The sequence below is a fragment of the Dermacentor andersoni genome, chromosome 10 (genome assembly GCF_023375885.2).
Source record: "Dermacentor andersoni chromosome 10, qqDerAnde1_hic_scaffold, whole genome shotgun sequence".
In the NCBI taxonomy this organism is placed as follows: Eukaryota; Metazoa; Arthropoda; class Arachnida; order Ixodida; family Ixodidae; genus Dermacentor; species Dermacentor andersoni.
Window position 1 is genome coordinate 112,048,982 of NC_092823.1, and position 20,848 is coordinate 112,069,829.

The following is a 20,848-nucleotide window of genomic DNA, read 5'->3' on the forward strand; positions in this document are numbered from 1 at the left end:
AGACCATTACGCAAGAAATCTTCCTGAAGGATGGCCGCCACAGTTTCTCAATGGTAAACCACGCACCATATGCGTGATGCGAATTCGGCTCCCACATACGACAAGGGGAGTTTTCCACTTTCATTTCATTCTTGCTTATTATTCTTAGATTTTAATTATGGAGCAGAAATACACCCCCTATGGCCGCCGGATTCGTTGTCTGTTGGCGTGATGCGGTTGTAAATAAAGAAAAAGTAAGGCCCCGAGTAAGTCATTTTCTTCTCATTGTTTTTCCGTTGCCGAAAAAAAAGGAGCAACATTCAAGCTTCTGTTGTTTGAAGTTATTTTCGCTCCGACAGCCTTCATAGCCAAAACCTATAGCCTATATAAACCGCATCTACTTCTCTGCGCACAGAGTTGAACTCTATCATTTAAATTCACTGAAACCTTTTAAAAATTAGTTATCCTGATGCAAAGCAAAGCCATTTCTGCCCTTCCACGTATAAAATGGGAAGCTTCCACTTAAGACGGCAAAAAAAAGCAGCACTATCGTAACTCAGTGCAAGCAATTCGCATGACTTTTTACCAGTAATGGGACGAAGCATTATGATGATTAATGAAGGTAGCATCGTTAAAACAACAGCGTGCTTGGTTTGAAGTTTGGGACACATGAAGGCCACGTCTATTGCCACTTATACATGAGTTGCCGTTACCAAAGACGTAGTTATTTTTCAACTTTGAGAGATAGCGTACTGGAAACTTCTCGTTCCACAATTGAGAAACATAACTTGAAAGCCATCTGCGACGGGTACAGAGTCCGCCGCGGGCTGTGTTTTCGCGGCTTAGTTCGCGTTGATGCCAGACACAGCACGTAGGCCAATTCGCTCGCTGCAGCTGCCGCGCTTCCTCACTCCAGCCTTTTGACAGGGAGTTACCGCGGTCATCGAGTTAGATGTGTTCATGTTTAATTGTGCACGCGGACAGTATGCTTGATATAGCTGTCCACTAATTTGCTATCGCAATTGATGCTTCACCTTTCGGGCGAAACTGCGACTTGCTTTTTGTCACGGTCTCCTTCTTGGTGTGTCTTAAATTCTTCTTTCGCTTTCATTAATATTGGACGCTCATGGCTGTAATGAAAAAATGTGTGAAATCTGGACGTTTTATATACACATTTTCGGCTGCACCAAGAGCTCTAGAACTACGCCAACAACGTATAACCACACAGCCTATGTGAGAAAGACGGATGATGTACCCTACGCTAGCTACTATATGCTAGTTACTCTAAAGAAATAAGAGAATCCCTTATTATTATTTTTTAGTGGAGCGTGACTACGTGTGCGTACTTTAAGGATTACTGACCACGACGCTGCTAAAGCCAATCACATAATTAAAAAAAATCTATACTGTGTGACTATGCTTTTTTTCTAGCACTTCGTTGCTGTACTTCCTGAGGGAATACCAACTGAAATATTTCTTTAGCAGCTGCCGTGTCCAGGCACCTTCTTTAGTGAATAAAATGCCGATAAAAAGTTAAGGAAATTGTACTGATTTAAAAATAACCACTTCCCCTTCATTGTTTCTGTGACCTTAATGACTGTAGTTTGGCCCAGGAGGAGTGACGTCATAGAGAATGCAATGTCACGCGCAGTAAGCCGAGCTCTGTTTTGCGCCAGATTGATGGGAGCCTACGTTTGCAAGTAAGCGCGAACAATGTTCTTTTGAACAGTAGATAAAGAATACTGCATTTAGTCAATCTTATCCGAGTTTTTGCTGTTAAATTTAACAAAGCACTTAGAGATTTACGCAAAAGGCGGTGGCGTGCGTCAAAGCGACTAGTGGACTAAGCCCATGACGACTATCATTGCGCGAAATGCTTGGCGTCAATGAATAGCGATCTTGGCGAAGTTGCTCACTACACAAAGGATATAGGCAGATGGATTAGGAAAACAGCAGCCTGCAAATAATCCGACAAGTTTGACAGTAGTTCCCGTTCATCAATCTTCTTCAAAAGTACATTTTTTATCCTCCATCTGGATCCAGGCAACCAAGCCTGTTCAAAATAGTTCGTCGGCATATTGTTATACTTGGTCGTCATGGTGCTAGATATTTGCGATTCGTGCAAACCGTCGTGCGTTCAAGGTCTCTTTTATTTTTACATTGCAAGACTTGCTTGCTGAGAAGTGAAGCCCTTCAATAAAATACAGCGCACTCTCGCTCAAAGAATCCCTCGTTGTGGGTGCCCTGCTCACAAGGAAACAACTTGAAGAAGGCTACAAGCTTTTAATCCATACAACATACGCACCACTAGGGTTCTCGCGAAAGTCTGCTAAGGTGTTGCTATTGAAGTACTAGAGTACTGACCCGGTGAAGCAATAAACCGAGTGAGCCGCTGCTCGCATTGCTACAATACGTGTAACCAGGATTAGAAGTACGCCACTCAGTGTTAATCGTGAAGGAAGCCATTGTGAAAAGGCGGTGGCTTCGTCTTGGAATCATGACTAATACTCTTTAGTCGCAGTTGGTTAATGTGAAGCGTAATGCTATATTCGAGGCGCGAAATGGTCAGTCAATTACAGGAAATGAATACTTGGCTATACTTCAACAAAATTTCTTCGCAGCGACTGGAGAACTGCCCTTCCCGCCATAAACCACTTGAGGCCACTTCTATCTTCTTGCAGAATGAAGCACATGAGATTGACTTGGTGCAGAATATTACCGACTACAGATTGTTTTTCTGAATGCAGTGACCAGGCAAAACGCTTGATTCACCAAGCTGCTTTAAAGCAGCGATTGCCCTCTAGATTAAATCCGAAAGAACGGCAAATTGGGTATTTTAAATAGATAGTCTGCAGACTACTAAGCGCCCTCGTTACGGGCATCTTTACATTAACGCAATGTCCTAAAGCATGACTGATATATCTCTATACACCGATGCAATGCAGGCATTAGCAGAAACACCATAGTGAAGGACTCCACAATAATTTTGACAAGCTTGGGAATATTGTGCTCAAGAAACTCATGAGCATGTTCTTATTGTTTTCGCTAGTATGTGGCCGGTGTGGCTGGTTATTGAATCCTAGACGTTGTGCTCGGCAGTTGGTCAAAGCCACACAATAGGGACTGCGGTTGACAATCCAAGGGCATCGCTGAGAGCTGATGAAAATGCCCCCCCACCCCCCCCAAAGAAAAAAAAAACAAGCTCAGCCGGCAGCCAACGTTGTGACAAGCCCTGCTGTCGAAACGTTCGATCCAGGTTGAGGCGAGACTCTTTCGGCCACTGTTGATGTAAGACTGGCACAATTTGGAGATAGCTGCGACAAGGATTTGTCCTACAGTGTACATTAATATAGCGAAAAACATGAGTTCTATTCTCTTCTGTACTACATTCTTTTTTATCCTCTTTTAGCGATTATGTGGGGAGTGTGCTCTCTCGCAGGAGTATTGTCTGACAAGCACTTGGAATCACAACGCAGATACCATAGAGACGTAAGTGCTCTATGTTGGCGCGGTGCACAATAATATGGCAACGAACGCCTAAGATTTCAAGACATATCATAAGAAGCCTGCGTGAACACTGTTTTCGTAGACCCTCGTTATTACATAACGAGGGTCTTCTCGAATCTGGCAACATTGATGCCTTCCGGATTACATAACGAGGGTCTTGAATCCAACAACATTGGTGCCTTCAGGTAGTATGTGTGGGTTTATTGAACAGTTGCTTTCACCCCCCCCAAAAAAGATCACGTTCTCGTGATGCCTGCGGCAGAAAGGACGTTCCACGTCCGCCGCCAAGGTCTGTGAGTGGTGGCGCTGGCTAACACTACGAGGGTTCTGCTAGGACACATAAATACCCAAGAAAGTGGATGAGGAAACGACGCCGCGGTAGCTCCATTGGTAGAGCATGGCACGCGAAATGCGAAGGTTGTGGGATCGTTCCCCACCTGCGGCAAGTTGCTTTTTCATACACTTTCATTGCCATTAATTTATTGTTTCATTATTTCATCCATTAGGCACAAGTAATTTCGCCTATGTTGTCCTTGGTGTCAGTGTTTGTTATCTTCTTATGATATGACTAATAAAAATCCGGCCCCTCGGTTAACGCCCTTTCTTCTAAGCAATAAAGGGAGGTTCACTCGGACAACGGCAGCTCAATGGAGCCGCTTTTATTTATTTATTTATTTATTTATTTATTTATTTACTTATTTATTATAGCTCAAATACGCCAGTGCAGGGGCGTTAAATGAGAGGTGGGCATTCGTACAGGCTTTGTTCAATGTGCACTTTGAACAGAGTGGGGCTGGAGTGGTGCACGACGTTGGGCGGAAGGTCATTCCAGTCCTTGGCTTTTCGAACAAAAAAAAAATGAGCGAAGATGTGCAGTTGTGTGGCATGCGCAGGATAAACGGTGTTTTGGTGGTTAGTACGGGAAGATGTGCGATGTACGGGCATGACAACAGATGCGTCAGACAAAGAATGGAAGAATTTGTGAAAAAGGATTAGTCGAGCGACTTTGCGTCGCAATTTTAGGTTTACAAGATGGGCTTTGTTCTTATGTTTGTGACACTTCGAGGTCTGCTCACGTTTGACTGTGTGCTAGGTAACATGCTTGGTAATTGAATTAGTAAGCGAACATTTACTTCTATTTATACGACCGAGTAAACTACGAACTTTACTTTGTGTAGTGGTCTAAGACTTTGCTGTTGCTATCAGTGCTTTGGGTCGAAACTGCGACTTTGTTTGAACCATCCTTTCTTACGGAATGCTTGGCAACCCTATCGGCAACCTCATTGTTGTAGTACTGTCCAGTGCTTCTGGGATGAGGTATGTACGTGGTTGTGACACGAACTCGCTAGACGTGAACTGAAGCTTAAGTCAACACTGTGTTTTTGTAGAGCTTTCAATACGACTCCTAGTGATCTTTAGGTTCGCAACAGACCCAGCTTCATGTCGTAGGAATGTCTTTTTTCCCCTAGCTGCCCGTGGTCTACATTTTGGTCTCTGCAAAGCCTTCCGCTGAACACACGTCATGAAGAACGTCAGCGCTGAAAACAACTGCGCTGGAGAAATCATTTCGGCGCTTAAACTACTGGATCGTATTTTTCGCCCAAGCGTTCAGAATAGCACAATAGATGAGGATGAACACGTTGCACACAGCTGTACGCCGCGGAAGTCATTGTTAGCGCTTTGCTACCTTTTGTTCATACATCTCTACAAGGTTCTGGTCATGGTTGAATCGATTCTGTGCAGACGGCCTTCGGCCCATGACGCGCTCGCCACCATTGTCTTTAGCACTTTCCTTGACATCAATCTGCGGTGAGACGGGAGAACGTCTTATCCAGGACAGGTTACATGGAACTTGCAGTTTGCCACGAGTACACCAGACGCAGACGGACTGAAATTCATTTAACCAAGGGCCGCGTCCTGGAATTTTTGACACAGTGAAGATGCAGCTTGCTGCATTTACAGCCACATGCATAGTGGCATTATTTATTTATGTTGACCAGGCCACAACTACATGCACTAGGCCATGCACGACATGTGAGTAGCGTACTTGCATGGGTGTTTTTGTTGTTGTCTTGCCATAGCAATTATAGGGCGTTTAAATACTTGGATGAAATTGTGCAAAAGCTGGACATTATTACATTTCATGGTACTTTACTGAAAGCCTACATGCGCTTAGAACGGCAGAAAGCTGAGCTAGTTGGTAAGGATTCATTATGCAAAATAGAGGTGAGGCTTAGAAGTTATCTCTCACGTAGACCGGCACATGTACCCGACTGACACGTGGTGCTACCATTCCCGAGCTTGCGCAGATGAGTCTTGCGTCTTCTTTCTTTTTTCGCCTCAGTGCTCCCTTCAGTTGATAGTCTGCGTTCGTGTTGTCCACTTCTCTACTCTTGTGTCCTGTCTGCGCACCTCACCTCTTTTTTGCATAATGCCTACATGCGTCCTCGTGTCCAGAAGATAGTTTGGATTATTTGTTAATACTGAACATAAAATTACCACACGCTTCAAATTAGCTTCCATCTGATTGTTCCAGAAGTGTGCGATGGGGATATTTTAGCCTATTTCACTGCCACCTTGGCTGTTGCTGCGAGTTGTGGGGCCGAGCGTACGTAACATACCTTACTCCGTTATTCCGATTACAAACACGCGCTGTTGGTGCGATTACTTTCCCCTCGGAACGTCATGCCTCTCACCCTCTATTTCAGAGGCTGCGTATACTGCCGTTTACTGACATGCGGGGCCAAAAGATTTTCTGCTTAGGGAGTAAAATAATAAACACAAGCACGCCTCTGCCGCGTGCCATTTTCACGTTTCCGTCGTTAAACACACGGCATGCACGCAACGGTAATCTTAATCTCCCTTTATGTTCGAATGTGTACGGCGAAAGATTAGTTCAATTCTCTGGTGTAAAGGTGTGGAATAATTTGCCTCTTGAAATAGAACGCGCAAGAAATATTGACGTAAATGCCACTTCTTATCTTACCAAGCACGTTCTTGAGATTTCTATATTTAAAAGAAGATGTGTATGCTAATTAGTTCTTTCTTGTTTGTTCATTTTTAGCGCAGTTCTGTGATTATATATAGTATTTACCGCTTATGTATGATACTTTCGCTATATTGTTCGTATAAGACTGCTAATTATTCCAACACATTATTTGTATTGGACCCATTACTAGCCGCACAAGGCTATGGTACCAACTATATTTGTACGCATTTTTCAGATTATTGTGTAACAAAATTCCCTTTTGAGTTGATCTGATTTGAAAAGATACTTGAGCATTAAAAAATAAATGAGCATTACATGATTGACTCAGTAAGCGCAAGCTTCTAAACATCAACAAATTATTTGTGCACATTTATGCTGACACATTTTGTATGCTAATAACACGGAGAATATTGTGGGCAAGAGAGAGAAAAACAGTTTTTTGACAATAATGGTTTATATGTTGTTGACAGAGAAATCGACTCACAAATGCTGGTTGGCGAATTAAAATCTCGTTGAAGCATCACACGACCAAAACTTGTGCAGTGAAGTAAAGCACCAGGTGTGAGTGACATATTGCCATGCGTATTTGTGCGATAAAATAAGCAATAAGAAAAATTCCTTAAAGGTCTGCCGTGAGTAAGCAGAAAATGAATTTTATGATTTTCGAGTTCTTCACCCATCAAATAATGTAACAGAAATACAGTTCGCGGGTAGAAAGGGAAGTTTTCTTCTAGACCATTTGCACAGCATGCACATGAGTTGAACTTGTCCTCTCGAAGTGCTGCGATCAATACAGTCATTAAGGAATTTGTCAAGATACCCCTTTTCTCCTGTGATATTAAAACCTGCGCCGTGCGTGGAGTGAGAGTCGAGCTTTGTGCACAGAGACCCATCCTACTCCTAAATAAATGAAAGAGAAATACACTTTCCATGAGAATTTCAGTGATACTTGGCATGGAGATGCTTTGTTTTTATTGCGCTAGCATTCGTAGGGTGCTTCACGGGTTTTCTGGGGGATATCTATCTATCTATCTATCTATCTATCTATCTATCTATCTATCTATCTATCTATCTATCTATCTATCTATCTATCTATCTATCTATCTATCTATCTATCTATCTATCTATCTATCTATCTATCTATCTATCTATCTATCTATCTATCTATCTATCTATCTATCTATCTATCTATCTATCTATCTATCTATCTATCTATCTATCTATCTATCTATCTGTCTGTCTAGATATCGATCTATCATCAGTCTGAGTGTATGTCATCTGTCTGTCTGTCTAACCGTTTTCCCACCAACCTGAGTCGCTATCGCAAATAGCATGTTCTAAATAACATAATTACAGTTCTTGAGCGGATTGAGAGAAGTGGATATCAGTGAGACGAGAAATCGCAAGATATATTCAAATAATTTAAAAAATTCACGAATTAATATCGAAACGTAATATTTACTGCAAATATTGCAATTTACGATTTGCAATCGGTGAGATAGTAAGGCGTATCCACTTAAAATGAATTTCCAGAATGACACCAGTTCGAAGATTTACGCCATTAGACTTACAGTAAAGATGCATTGTTGTTTGACTTTTTTAACAAAACAGTCTTTTATGAATTGAAGCACGAATGCTCCTGCAACACCCATGTATTTTGGCCTACAATTTGGGAAATAATATCTCGGAACTCCTTTCCTCCTGTAAATTAATTTCAAATGAATGCGCCTTGCACGATCGCTGGCTACCATCCGTAAATTGCAATATCTGCCTTGATGTAAATAGTTAAGACCTTAATTAGTGCATTTTTGTTAAATCCTTGTATATGTCTTTCGATTTCTCTTGCTCCTTATGTCCGCGTGATTGAATAATTCAGTTCAAGGACAACAATTGTGATACCTGCCACAGGCAATTTTATAAATTCCGATAAAGAAAAATATGATGACCCCGCATTGATTCAATGCTAAGGGCATTACGTGAGACGGGTTCTGCCGAATTTTGTAGACATCGGGTAAAACAGAAATGAAGGCATTTGAAGTCGCTAATCATTTTGCACTCTATTTGATTTTTTAAGTGGTTCATACGAAAACTCCAAGCTGCGAAGGTGTACACAGATTCAGATGAGGCGAACGTTGCGTACGCCAGCGACCAGCTGTGCCATATGTCCTCCTGACCACTGCACACGTGTTCGCACACATGCGGTAAATATTAGTTATTACTATTTTGTAAGAAGTTCTCGCATAATGTCCAATACGTCGCACACTGACACGATGAAGCAGCGTTTAGAACGCGCTTACAGAGACAGATAGACAAACACGGGCAAATAATTAGGCTACTTGAAGTGATGAAGGAGTTTCCCAGAAGCACGAAGCGTAGCATTCATCAACGATGGAGTTTTGCTTGGGTGACGCCAACGTAGGGCAGTATTGGCAACGCAACCGACAACGCCAGCTCTTACGACCTAATGCGTTCAGACCACGTGGCCTTGACCACAGTGCCACGGCGGTGGTCTAGCCTAAATCTGACACATTCTAGCCAGCCGTCCGTAAAAAAAAATTAAATTATGGGGTTTAACGTGCCAAAACCACTTTCTGATTATGAGGCGCGCCATAGGGGGGGACTCCAGAAATTTCGACCTCCTGGGGATCTTTAACGTGCACCTAAATCTAAGTACACGGGTGTTTTCGCATTTCGCCCCCATCGAAATGCGGCCGCCGTAGCCGGGATTCGATCCCGCGACCTCGTGCTCAGCAGCCCAACACCTTAGCCACTGAGCAACCACGGCGGGTCCAGCCGTCGGTATAGTAAAGGTCGCGTTGCAGCATTACAACATGACAGACACTACAATTTGGAGAACTTCGTAAGGTTGTTTCAGAAAACACCGCGCTAGTTTTCCATTTTCACAGCCCTCCTCAATGTTTCCTGCGGTAGTATACTGGTCTCTTTCTGTTTAGGCTACTGACTCAAATGCCTGAGAGTCTGATCTCAGAAATGGCTGGCAACATCTGTATCTGGACGAACGTTTTGAAGCGCCGGAATATCGTGCCGGCGCTTCATTGCGAAGGCCGCCGAGCTAAACCTTCGCAATGCGAAGGTTGTGGCTTCGGTTCCCACCTGCGGCAAGTTGTTTTTTCATCCACTTTCATTTCCATTAGTTTATTTATTTTCTTTAATAGTTTCTTTATTTCATTTATTAAGAACAATTAATGTCCCCTATGTTGTCCTTGGTGTCAGTGTTTGTTGGCTTCTTGTGATATGACTAATAAAAATCGGGCCCCTCGGATAACCCTCTTCCTTCTCGTCCAGTACATTTTAGTAATTGCTCATTCACTGTAGTGGGGTGATTGGTCACTGCAGTCAATTCTATTTTTGAACGAAGTAACTGAAGCTGCGATTGATTACTTTATTTCTTCAATTTGTACGATTCGGAGTGTGGCAAAATGGGCGACAAGTACATTAAGGCTATCTAATAAAATTTTGATGCTCAACGAATGAACAAACACTCCCAGCCCAATCTCTCTTCTAACCAGATCTATCATCAGCCGCGTCTCTTTGTTCAAGGTATCTTATGGGACCCCAATCCCGTTTTTCTTTCCTTGATGAGCAGAACGAGAAAAAGCGGGAGCCAACGTTTCAACAAGTGCACTTCTCTTTTTCAAGGTGACATGTGCTTTCCTCGGCACAGTATATATAATCAGGGTTCTCCTAAACGGAAGAGGGTATAAAGGTGAGCGAGTGAGACGACGACTGAAGGTGTGTTAGCGGCGAGAGTGTAAAATTGAAAATGGAGGGGTGCTATTCGCACACCTGGTGACACAGCCATGTGAATAGCGCTGGGCGATTGGCTCAAAACACCGCCACAGCTGAGCTCGACAATACGGCAGAATTTGATAATTTCTTGAATAGCACTCCAGCAGAAACGGACGCTCTGGCCGGATGTGTTGCTTGCAAAGAGCGAGCGAGATAAAGCCAGATTGTCGCGCTGTTAGGTCACTGCTGTGCCGCATGTCTCACTAGTATGGACTTTGCGACATCTCTGCAACGGTTTGCATACTCGATGAGTGCCGGACTTATACATATACATATAAGTGTGTTTTATAAATGTAGCCATGCCCCAAGAAGTAGCGAACAATGACGCCAAGGACAATTCACGAATGTTCCTATGTCCTTGGTGTCATTGTTGTTGATGACATAAAAATCGGGCCCCTCAGTTTCCTTTCTTCTCGATAGGTATATATATGCATATAGACATATATATATATATATATATATATATATATATATATATATATATATATGCCTGTGTGTGTGTGTGTTTACCGGCCTGTATATATCTTATATCGAAGCACAAGCCATAATTTGGAGAGGGCTGGGGTAAAGACATCAAACAGAATACAAAACATAAAATAGCATTAAAACGTGAATTGCACCCTTAAAGCAACTAGAAAAGAAATCCCACATCTTTAATTGTAGGTGCATGCATGTATTCCAACATCGTAATAGAATATGAGCCATTAGTTAGGTGCACTTTGCACAAAAAAATGAAAAAGGAAAAGGGAAATTATACCACCTGTTCATGCTCACCAAAACACTCTTAAGAGGAAGCTCTACCTCAGGCCGACCTCCGACGCGGACTATACAAATACATGTAAAACGCAAAAAAAGTTTTTCTGAGAAACGCTGGACCAATTTTAATGAAATTTGCTGCATTTCAGAGCGAAAGTTAAATTCTACTGAGCGTTTGAAGCGAAATTTTGAATAAGGAACTTTGTTACAAAAATTTTCGAAAATATCAAAGTTCTAAAAAATATAGAAGCACGAAGCGTACTAAGAGCTCTGCATCAAGAAGAGATATCTCGGTTCTATAAAAGGCATCCATCAGATCGTTGAAAACGGGCAAATTCGATATGTCATTTTACATTTTATGTGAATTTGTTGCGTTGTGTATAAAGGGTTCTGCAAAAGCTGTATTTCCATACTGCTACAATGAGATTCATGTGTAATAAAACAATTTTGTCTGCTTTAGATGTACTGAGATGCAATCCACAGAATTGTGGCATCCTTTTCATTGCCGAGTTACATAGTTGTAAACCTGGTAGCTTCGTATGCTGAAAATTTTCGATTTCTGCAAACTTTTAATAAGAATTTCACGACCTAAATAAAAAATTCGAAAGTAACAGTTACAAGATAAGTTTTCCTTTTTAATACAACAAACCTCGCCAAATTTGGTGGAATAGTTACCGAGAAAAACTAATTTTCTTTTTACATGTATTTAGACAGGAGCATCCGAGCTAAAGCTTCCTCTTAAAGTGCCCCTCACCAGGTCTGGCCATTTTGAGCTGACAAGCGCAGAGCATACAATGCGCGCCAACGATCGTGTTTGCAAAGAATTACATCGCTACGCGCCGCGAAAAGGCCTGAAATTTCAATCGGAACGCTGTTTCTCTCTTAACTAGCGGCGAATCCGCCCGGAGAGCGACGGTGACGTAATCGGGCTCCTGCGCCTACGTAATCGTGTCCGCAGTGTGACGTAGCTCGTGGTGACACGTGACTTCGAGAATTATTCAAGAAAACATCCGTTATTCGTGCGATCTGTTGCTTGAATTTGTGTGATCTGTTGCTTGAATCGACGAATTGAGGTTTAGACAAATAACAAAACACACAAACGGAATGTCTGCGTGTTTTTTTGTTTTACTTTGCACCGAAGAAAGAGCGTTGTACTTCCGTTTCGTCTGCTTGTTCCCACAGTCGTGCAGTCGCGTGCGCAGGTATCGAAACTATAGCATTTTCTATCGCGTTCCAGCGCGTGATCATGCTCTGCGATCCGCTTGTTCTGTCTTAGTATTCGTGTGGCACTGAATTACACCGCTAGTCACGTGTCCTTGTGAACAGCGCGCAAAATCGTGCGCGGCGTGAAACGATAACAGCGGACAGACCAGCGGAAGTGCGCATCGCCGAAAAAGAAAATCGAGGAGAAAAAAGTGAAGGCGGGACCCGTGACGTATGTGTCACGCGATCCTCGAGGCCCGGCATGGGAGAACGCAGGGAAGGAATTTCGCTTGTGAAGGTTAGACGGGGCGAATGGAGAGGGAGTCTCGCTATGCAGTGGAGCCCGCCTGCTGAAATCATGGGTTCGCGGCAACTAAATATTTCTATCTCGGCTATTATTGAACCGACTTGAAATTTTGTTACCAAAATTTTGTTACCAAAATTTCAAGTCGGCTCATTAATAGCCGAGATAGAAATATTTAGGTGCCGCGAACCCATGATTTCAGCAGGCGGGCTCCACTGCATAGCGAGACTCCCTCTCCACTCGCCTTGTCAAGCTTTCACTAACGAAATTCCTTCCCTGAGCCGAGTTGAAATTTTGTTACGTGTCCTCCCTAGAGGACACGTAACAACCTCCAGCGTATAAGAAAATTTGGTATGGGGCCCGGTGAGGGGCCCTTAAAAGAAAAAAAGATCACGGGGGCTCACTAATCTCAGAGGCAGGCTGTTGCATGAGATACAAGTCCGGAAAAGAAATGACTGCGAGCACGTCACAATGTTACAGCAGTACACACTGACTTTATTTACGTCGTCACCGAACTACAGCTGCTTTCTTCCCAGGCACAACCACGTGCGGTCCTTTGGAGGTACCCACCCCAGCAGGAACGCGGGCTCAGGACCACTTTTGCAAGCCATCGGTAACATGCCAGAACGAAGTAAACAGGCTGCGCGTTTGTGTGTGCAAACCAGGTTACGTTCGCAACGCTTGGGGCCACTGCATAAGGAAGGAAGACTGCTGCAGCTGCCGCCGGGCAGCCAACATGGACTTCAATCCTTGTTCGTCGTCCTGCCCGAAGACCTGCGGTGTGCCTGAGAACAAGGACTGCAGCCGACTCTGCGTTAGGGGCTGCGCCTGTGCCCCGGGATATTGGAGGTCGGTGACCCCGCATTGCGTGTGTATTGCAGTCAGTGCAGTTAGCTTATACTGATTGCACTAAATGATCCCTACACTTCATTTCCTACACAGTAGGCGTCGCTGTGAGGGCTAGATTGACCTCTCTCTCACTGCTCGGATTGGCGATCTAGGAGTAATGCGCCGCCTACAACAGAAAGAGATAGGTTCCTTTAACCTAACTCTATGTAAGTCTCAGTTACGCGTTTTTGTGTCGCAATATATGACGCAGTGATTACTTGGAAGGTGCCGCCAATGTTAAGATATTTACTGGCGAACGTCCGTAGCGACACGTTTTTGAGACATACCACCACGGCTCTCCGCTTTCCCAAGCGATCAAACTATGTTACGTCAATTACTGGAAACCACGAAAAACGGCACAGATGATACGTCATTTGACGTAGCCAGGCCTCAACGAGTTGTAGCTTTAATATATAAAGCAGTTATTCCGTAGAAAGCGCCCGATATATAAAGCAAACTACATTGCGAAACGTGCGGGTGAAGACATCCATGACTGCCTCCTGTAAAGAAACAAAATATCGGGCAGTACATACATGCCACTAATTGTCAAAGGGTGCTATGGCATGCTCATATCATGATAGGTGTATATTTCCGTACAGACACAATCACCTCAGATCCCACGCGAAAGCTGTAATCTGTGTGAAGCGAAGTTATTGTGATGCGTTTATATAAACGCCATTTACATTCGCCGTTGCCTTGTCAGATACACTTATGGATTTATATACAAAATTTATACGTGGTCCCCGTAGAAGTACAAGCAAATTGGTTTACAGAAACCACATAAGCTGAACTTTCGAGTAAGCGCACATTTTTTCTGTGCCATATAAATATGAGCTGATATGTAAAATCTGAACCACTAATGTCGGCTCCTGGGAATCTGGAAAATCCATCGACCTCTGGGTGCAATACCACGTTATGTTCAGCGCTTTCCTGAATGTACTTGAATTTCTACGGCTTAACCATCCGGTATGTGCCACGGGTGCATTCCTGATCATTTCTTTTCTTTCCAGAACTGGTATGCGCCACTGGACATTTGCCTTAAATATATTTACATACACGTGTCCATGTGATGCAAGGCACATTGAAGTTGCGACTTCTCCGGTGCATAGACATTACGTTTCCATTGGAATACGCGCACCGGAAGATGAACGTAAATACAAATGTACATATTGACGGTAGTTATACAACATTTATTTAACCGCTTCGCTAAAGGCTAAACCCAATGCGCGCGATTTTGTGCGCGACAGTGACGAGCGACGGCTTCGAGCGATGGATCGGGCCGTCGCATGAACAGATCGCTCGGTCTTGTCGCGCGATCGCTCGGTTCTGCAAATCTAGAATTCGTCACTCGTCGCCCGGAAGTACTATGATCGACCAGCCAATAGCGCGAAGCCGGAACTGGATGTACATAACTCAAGTACTTCAATTGTCACACGGAACGAGCAAACGATTGAAATTTTATGCGCGCAAGGATAAGAACCTACTGTAAGACTTTCAAAAATATTTTATGCTACTTTTTACAGTAAAGCCCATCAACTTAAGTTATTAAGCGCGCGTTACGCTAGTTCCGGCGCCTATATTGCTGCCCTCATACCGGTAACACTAGGGAGACTTCGCTCGAAGTCATCGCTCACATGGGGTACGACTTGTAGGCGACGAGCGAACGCGACAGCCATCTCTATCGCGTCGCTTGTCGCTGTCACGTGCAAGATCGCTTGCATGGGGTTTATACTTAAAGCTTGGCCGCGCATAGGCTCCAGCATACGTCAGGATCTGTTAAATATTTCCTGGTATATGAATGCAAGCAGCGCTTGAAAAATTCCCCGTGTAGAATCGTAATTAGTGTGCCTTAATGTCCATCCAGGGTTTATTTTCCGCCCTAGTTCTTGGGTTTTACGCAGAGTTCGGAAATATTAAATGGATGTGCGATTGAAATCAGCAAGATACGGCTGGAAGACCTGTGGAGCAACATCTAAAAGATGCAATAAATGCAACCTGGCTTTGTATAACTTAGCTATGAGTAGGCGATAGAACTGTTCAATGGTGAGCATACAGGGGAAATGTAGCAGGAGCAGATAGCGGCATTTGCAGCGAAGTTACAGAAAGGGGGTGCTTATATTATTGTCATCTTGATAGCCATCATAGAGGATCCAGGAAAAACTTCGACTAAAGTCGTGTCTAGGAATAATGTCACGGAATGATTCAAGGAAGCTGCATATCGCAATGTTATCAAGCGATTAGTTTTCTGACATGTTGCGAACCTCTAAGGCAAGAGAGGTATTCGGAATTTGTTGCCCAAGAACGTGAGTAAGTTAGCGGGGCGAGGAAATGCGTTCTCGCTTTCTAACGCTGTAGAAACGTATTAAAGCAACACATATTGTCCGCTTTTATTGCAAAAGGGAATGTCCTGCTTGAAATAGTGCAATTAGGAAGCAGCAGCTTTAGTACCAAGCCTTTCTTTTGTCCTCTCGTAGCTACACCTCGGAAACGGGAAGCACTTGGTGATTACTTTTGTGAGCAGCTTGCCACAGCAGCTTGTTTGTTGCATAAAAATGTCCCCAATTGGTAGAAAGTGCCTTCTAGGTTGAATATTTCCGAAGCCGCTGCAGCCTATCGAACGAAAGCGTCGTACAGCCATCTTGAAGCTATGTGAAATCTCGTAATAGGCAAACTACTTCTCATTAGACAGGTGACGACCGCAAACACAATCCAAACGGTGCGCAGTATGTTTGGTCGGCCGCCTGTGGTTCATTCATCATACACTTTGATTAATTTACTATGGAGAACTAACTAGCGCCATTTTTGTTTTATACAAATCTCTGTTTATATGTTTGAATTAAATATTACCTTCAGCATCACACTAAACGAATGAACTTCGAATGTAACTGGCGCGAACCTCTCCCCTTTTTACTCCAATTTGCAGGTTTTTTTTTTGCCGATACCCTAATTACAAACTAGACTGTTCGTCACGGCTTGCAGGCCACACGCCTGTCTTGATCATTCTGGTGGAATTTAAAAACGTGATGCTTCTAACTATTTTCCAGGGCCTATCCGCATGGACCGTGCGTCGCCCCCAACCAGTGCCCCAGCGGTGCTCCACTCCCAAGTCCAATCACTTGCCCCGGTCCCCACCAAGTGTACACAGCCTGTTCGTCACCGTGTCCCATTACTTGTGCTAACCTCAACAACCCGCCTACGAGCTGTCCAGCGGCCTGCGGAAACCAGCACTGCGTTTGCGCACCTGGATATGTTGCTCTACAGCTCAACCCACTCACATGCGTTCGTATAGACGAGTGTCCCGGCCGTGAACGGCGATGTCCTGGCCGCAACCAGAAGTACACAACTTGTAAGTCCCGCTGCCCCGCTACTTGTGCTATCAACCGTACCCGCATCTGCCTTGCAGAATGCGCCGGCGAAGGGTGCGTCTGCAGGCAAGGTTTTGTCATCTTGCAAGAGAATCCCCTCATTTGTGTGCGCCGAAAGGACTGCCCAGCCATGGGCACTCCAAACAAGTGCCCCGGTCCTGGAGAGGTATTTACGACTTGCAAATCTCGTTGCCCACCCACCTGCTGGGACAGTGAACCTAGAAACTGCACTGCTGACTGTGCCGGCGAAGGGTGCGTGTGTCGGGAAGGTTTCGTGCAGTTGCAAGATAGACCCTTGGTCTGCGTTCGGCGCGACAAATGCCCAGCTCCGCCAGTGACATGTTCCGGCGCACATCAGGTGTACACCCCTTGTAAGTCGCGCTGCCCTGCCACGTGCTTGAACGGTGGACGTAGTGTATGTAGCAATGAATGCGCAGGCCAAGGATGCGCGTGCAGGAAAGGTTATTTCCAGCTACAAGCGGAACCACTTGTGTGCGTCACAGAGGAAGTGTGCGCCATCATGTCCCAGAAACAGTGTTCAGAAGAGAACCAGGTGTTCACGTCTTGCAAATCGGCTTGCCCTGCTACTTGCGCTGACCATGGCGTTCCTCGCGTCTGCGGCAATCATTGCGCTGGCCAAGGATGTGTCTGCAAGGAAGGATTCGTTATGTTACAAGAGGTGCCTCTCAAATGCGTCCGCCGCGATCAGTGCACGGTCGTGCCACAACAGTGTGCAGATGAAAACCAGGAGTTCACGACTTGCAAATCGCGGTGTCCTGAAACGTGCAATGAACCTGGCCCCCGCTCGTGCACCAGGGATTGCGCAGGGGAAGGGTGTGTCTGCAAGCGAGGGTTTGTCCAGCTACACGAGCACCCGCTTATATGCGTCCGCCGCGACAAGTGCCCAGCGAGGCCAGAGCAGTGCGCAGGCGCCAACCAGGTATACACGTCTTGCAAATCTAGCTGCCCTGAAACTTGCACAGAAGTTGGTCCCCGTGTGTGTACAGCCAACTGTGTTGGCCAGGGATGCGTCTGCAAGGAAGGTTATGTTGAGCTACAAGCCAACCCACTTATTTGCGTTCTCCGCGAACAATGCCCGTCCAAGCCACAGCAATGTGTGGGTGCTAACCAGGTGTACACACCTTGCAAATCGCGCTGCCCTCGAACGTGCTCAGATAGTGGACCACGTGTGTGTACCCGTGACTGCGCAGGCGAAGGATGCGTCTGCAAGGAAGGGTATATTCAACTACAGGAGAATCCGCTTATTTGCGTTCGCTCGGAACAGTGCCCGGCCAGACCAAAGCAGTGCACAGGGGCTAACCAGGTGTACACGACGTGCAAGTCACGCTGTCCCGCCACATGTACGGACAGTGGTCCTCGTGCATGCGGTGACGGCTGCGCAGGCCAAGGGTGCGTCTGCAAAAAAGGTTATTTCCAGCTACAAGCCAAACCGCTTATATGCGTCAGTCACGAAATTTGCGATGCAATGGCAGAGCAGTGGTGTCCCGGTGAGAACCAGGTATACACTTCATGCAAATCGAGCTGCCCTGCCACGTGTTCTGGTGAGGAAAGTGGCTTATGCCCTAACAAATGTGCAGGTAAAGGATGTGTGTGCAAAAAGGGTTTCGTGCAATTACAAGCAGAGCCGCTGGTCTGCGTCCGGCGGGACAATTGCCCTGCAAACCCAAAGTACTGTGCAGGAGCAAACCAGGTGTACTCGCCTTGCAAGTCACAGTGTCCCGCTACTTGCTCAGATTATGGTCCTCGCGAGTGCGACCGTGAATGCGCGGGGAAAGGATGCGTCTGCAAAGAAGGATTCGTCGAACTGCAACAGAGACCACTGATTTGCGTGCGCCGCGACCAATGCCCCGCCAGACCTGAACGTTGTCCAGGTCCAAACCAAGTGTTCACCTTATGCAAATCTAAATGCCCTGAAAATTGTTCAGACAAGGGTCCTCGCGTCTGCAGTGCTGACTGTGCTGGCCAAGGATGCGTTTGCCGGCAAGGCTACGTGCAGTTAAAAGCTGAGCCATTGGTCTGTGTGCGGCGAGCCGAGTGCCCGGAGAAGCCAAAGCAGTGTAAACGCGCCAACCAAGAGTACACGTCGTGTAGACCGGGCTGCCCGGCCACTTGCTCAGGTAAAGGTCCGAACACTTGCAGTACTGAGTGCGATGGTGAAGGATGCGCTTGCAAGAAAGGCTTCTTGCAGCTACAAAGGAGGCCCCTTATATGCGTGACGGAAGAAATATGTGCCGTCATGGCGCAGCAGTGGTGTCCTGGTGAACATCAGGTGTACACGCCTTGCAAATCGCTCTGTCCTGAGACTTGTTCGGACGATGATACTCCCGAGTGCGCTGATGAGTGCGGAGGCCAAGGGTGTGTCTGCGAAGAAGGTTACGTCCAGTTACAAGCGCAACCGCTCATCTGCGTCCGCAGGAAAGAATGCCCGGCCCGGCAAAAGAAGTGCAAGCGAGCCAATCAGGTGTACACGACTTGCCGATCCCGGTGTCCTCCCACATGTTCCGATAAAGTACCGCAGGCTTGTGGGGCTGACTGCGCAGGCGACGGATGCGTTTGCAAACCAGGCTATTTCCGGCTGCAAAAGAAACCGCTTCTGTGCGTTACTGAAGAAACTTGCGACAGCTCCTACCAGGTGTGCAATGGTACGAACCAGATGTTCTCGCTTTGCAAATCCCTCTGTCCTGAAACGTGCTCAGACGACGGTCCTCGCTATTGCAGCAGTAAATGTGGGGGCCATGGATGTGTGTGCAAGGACGGATACGTCCAATTGAAGGCGGAGCCACTAACTTGCGTTCGCCGTGAGCAATGCCCGTTTAAGCCAAAGGTCTGCCCGGTTTCCAACCAGGTGTACACCACCTGTAAATCGCGCTGCCCGGCCACTTGCACGAACAAGGAACCTGGTGCGTGCACGTACGAGTGTGCCGGAGAAGGATGTGTCTGTAAGAGAGGTTATGTCATGCTGCGAGAGACACCCCTTCACTGTGTCCGCGCCACTGAATGTCCGGCCACGCCCGAACGTTGCCCTGGTGTTAACCAAGTCTACTCAAATTGCAAGTCTCCATGCCCTCTTACTTGCTGGGATTCCAAAGCTCGCGCCTGTCCAGCAACATGCGCCGGCGTAGGCTGCGAATGCAAGAAGGGAACGGTAATGTTGCGGGAGAAACCACTCACGTGCGTCAAGCCGCGACAATGCTTTGACATTGCCAACGCCGCTAATCCGGAGCTGATTGCAACAATGTCAGAGGCGATTACAAATTCGAGCGTGGGACCAGGTGGGCTACTTTTTCCAGAGGGCCACGAGAGGCCCACACAACCAAACTTGCCAACTACGACTGCAAGTGTGGGTCCGGGCGGCATGGCGTTTCCAGGAGAGCCAGCCGAGCAGGCGCCTCCACCGGCCTTGCCTCCTCTGCCTACGTTACCAACGCCACGCCCGAGTGAAGTGCCTGGTGCTCCAGAAGGTCCGACAGTTCCCGCTACGCCTACTCTGCCAAGCCGGCCTTCACATCCCGAAGGTCCTGCGATGCTACCAAGTATTCCACCAAGTGCACCTGTAAGACCAGAAGCACCCGCAGTTCAGTCTCAACCAACTGTCCCAACATCAAGCATGCAACCAAGCGTCCCGGCGTATGCAACACCAATGGCGCCGGCTCAACCAGGATACACTTCGGTGGGCGGGTTCCCAGTCATAAGACCAAGTGGTATGCCAGGTGCACCAGTATATCCAGGAGCCACCATGATTCCCGGTCATGCAGGCTTCCCAGTAGTTGCGACGCCAATGGTACCGGGTGCCACAGATGAAGAACCCGCTGTGAAGGCTTTGAGCAAACCTCACTACTAAATGTTGAACAGCTCGTTGCTCAACATCTTTCGGAAGAAATTTCGCCCGCGCTGTGTTTGTAACGTTGTCATGGCTAAGAGTGGACATCATATTTGCACGCAATTATTAGGCGGTCAATATTAAAGCAAGTTATGAATTTCGGAGTAGTATTTGTCAATTTATTAAATAAAAAATTTCTGCCATTA

The 20,848-nt window shown here is 45.9% G+C and overlaps 1 protein-coding gene across 1 annotated transcript; it reads left to right on the top strand.

The window, feature by feature from the left end:
• Positions 1 to 5,318: 5,318 nt before the first annotated feature.
• Positions 5,319 to 20,848, top strand: LOC126544701 (zonadhesin-like). The gene is made up of 3 exons (XM_050192148.3): positions 5,319 to 5,520; positions 13,085 to 13,397; positions 16,481 to 20,848. Exons 1-3 carry the CDS (start codon positions 5,427 to 5,429, stop codon positions 20,661 to 20,663), a joined length of 4,590 nt encoding a protein of 1,529 aa, XP_050048105.3. The 5' UTR covers positions 5,319 to 5,426; the 3' UTR covers positions 20,664 to 20,848.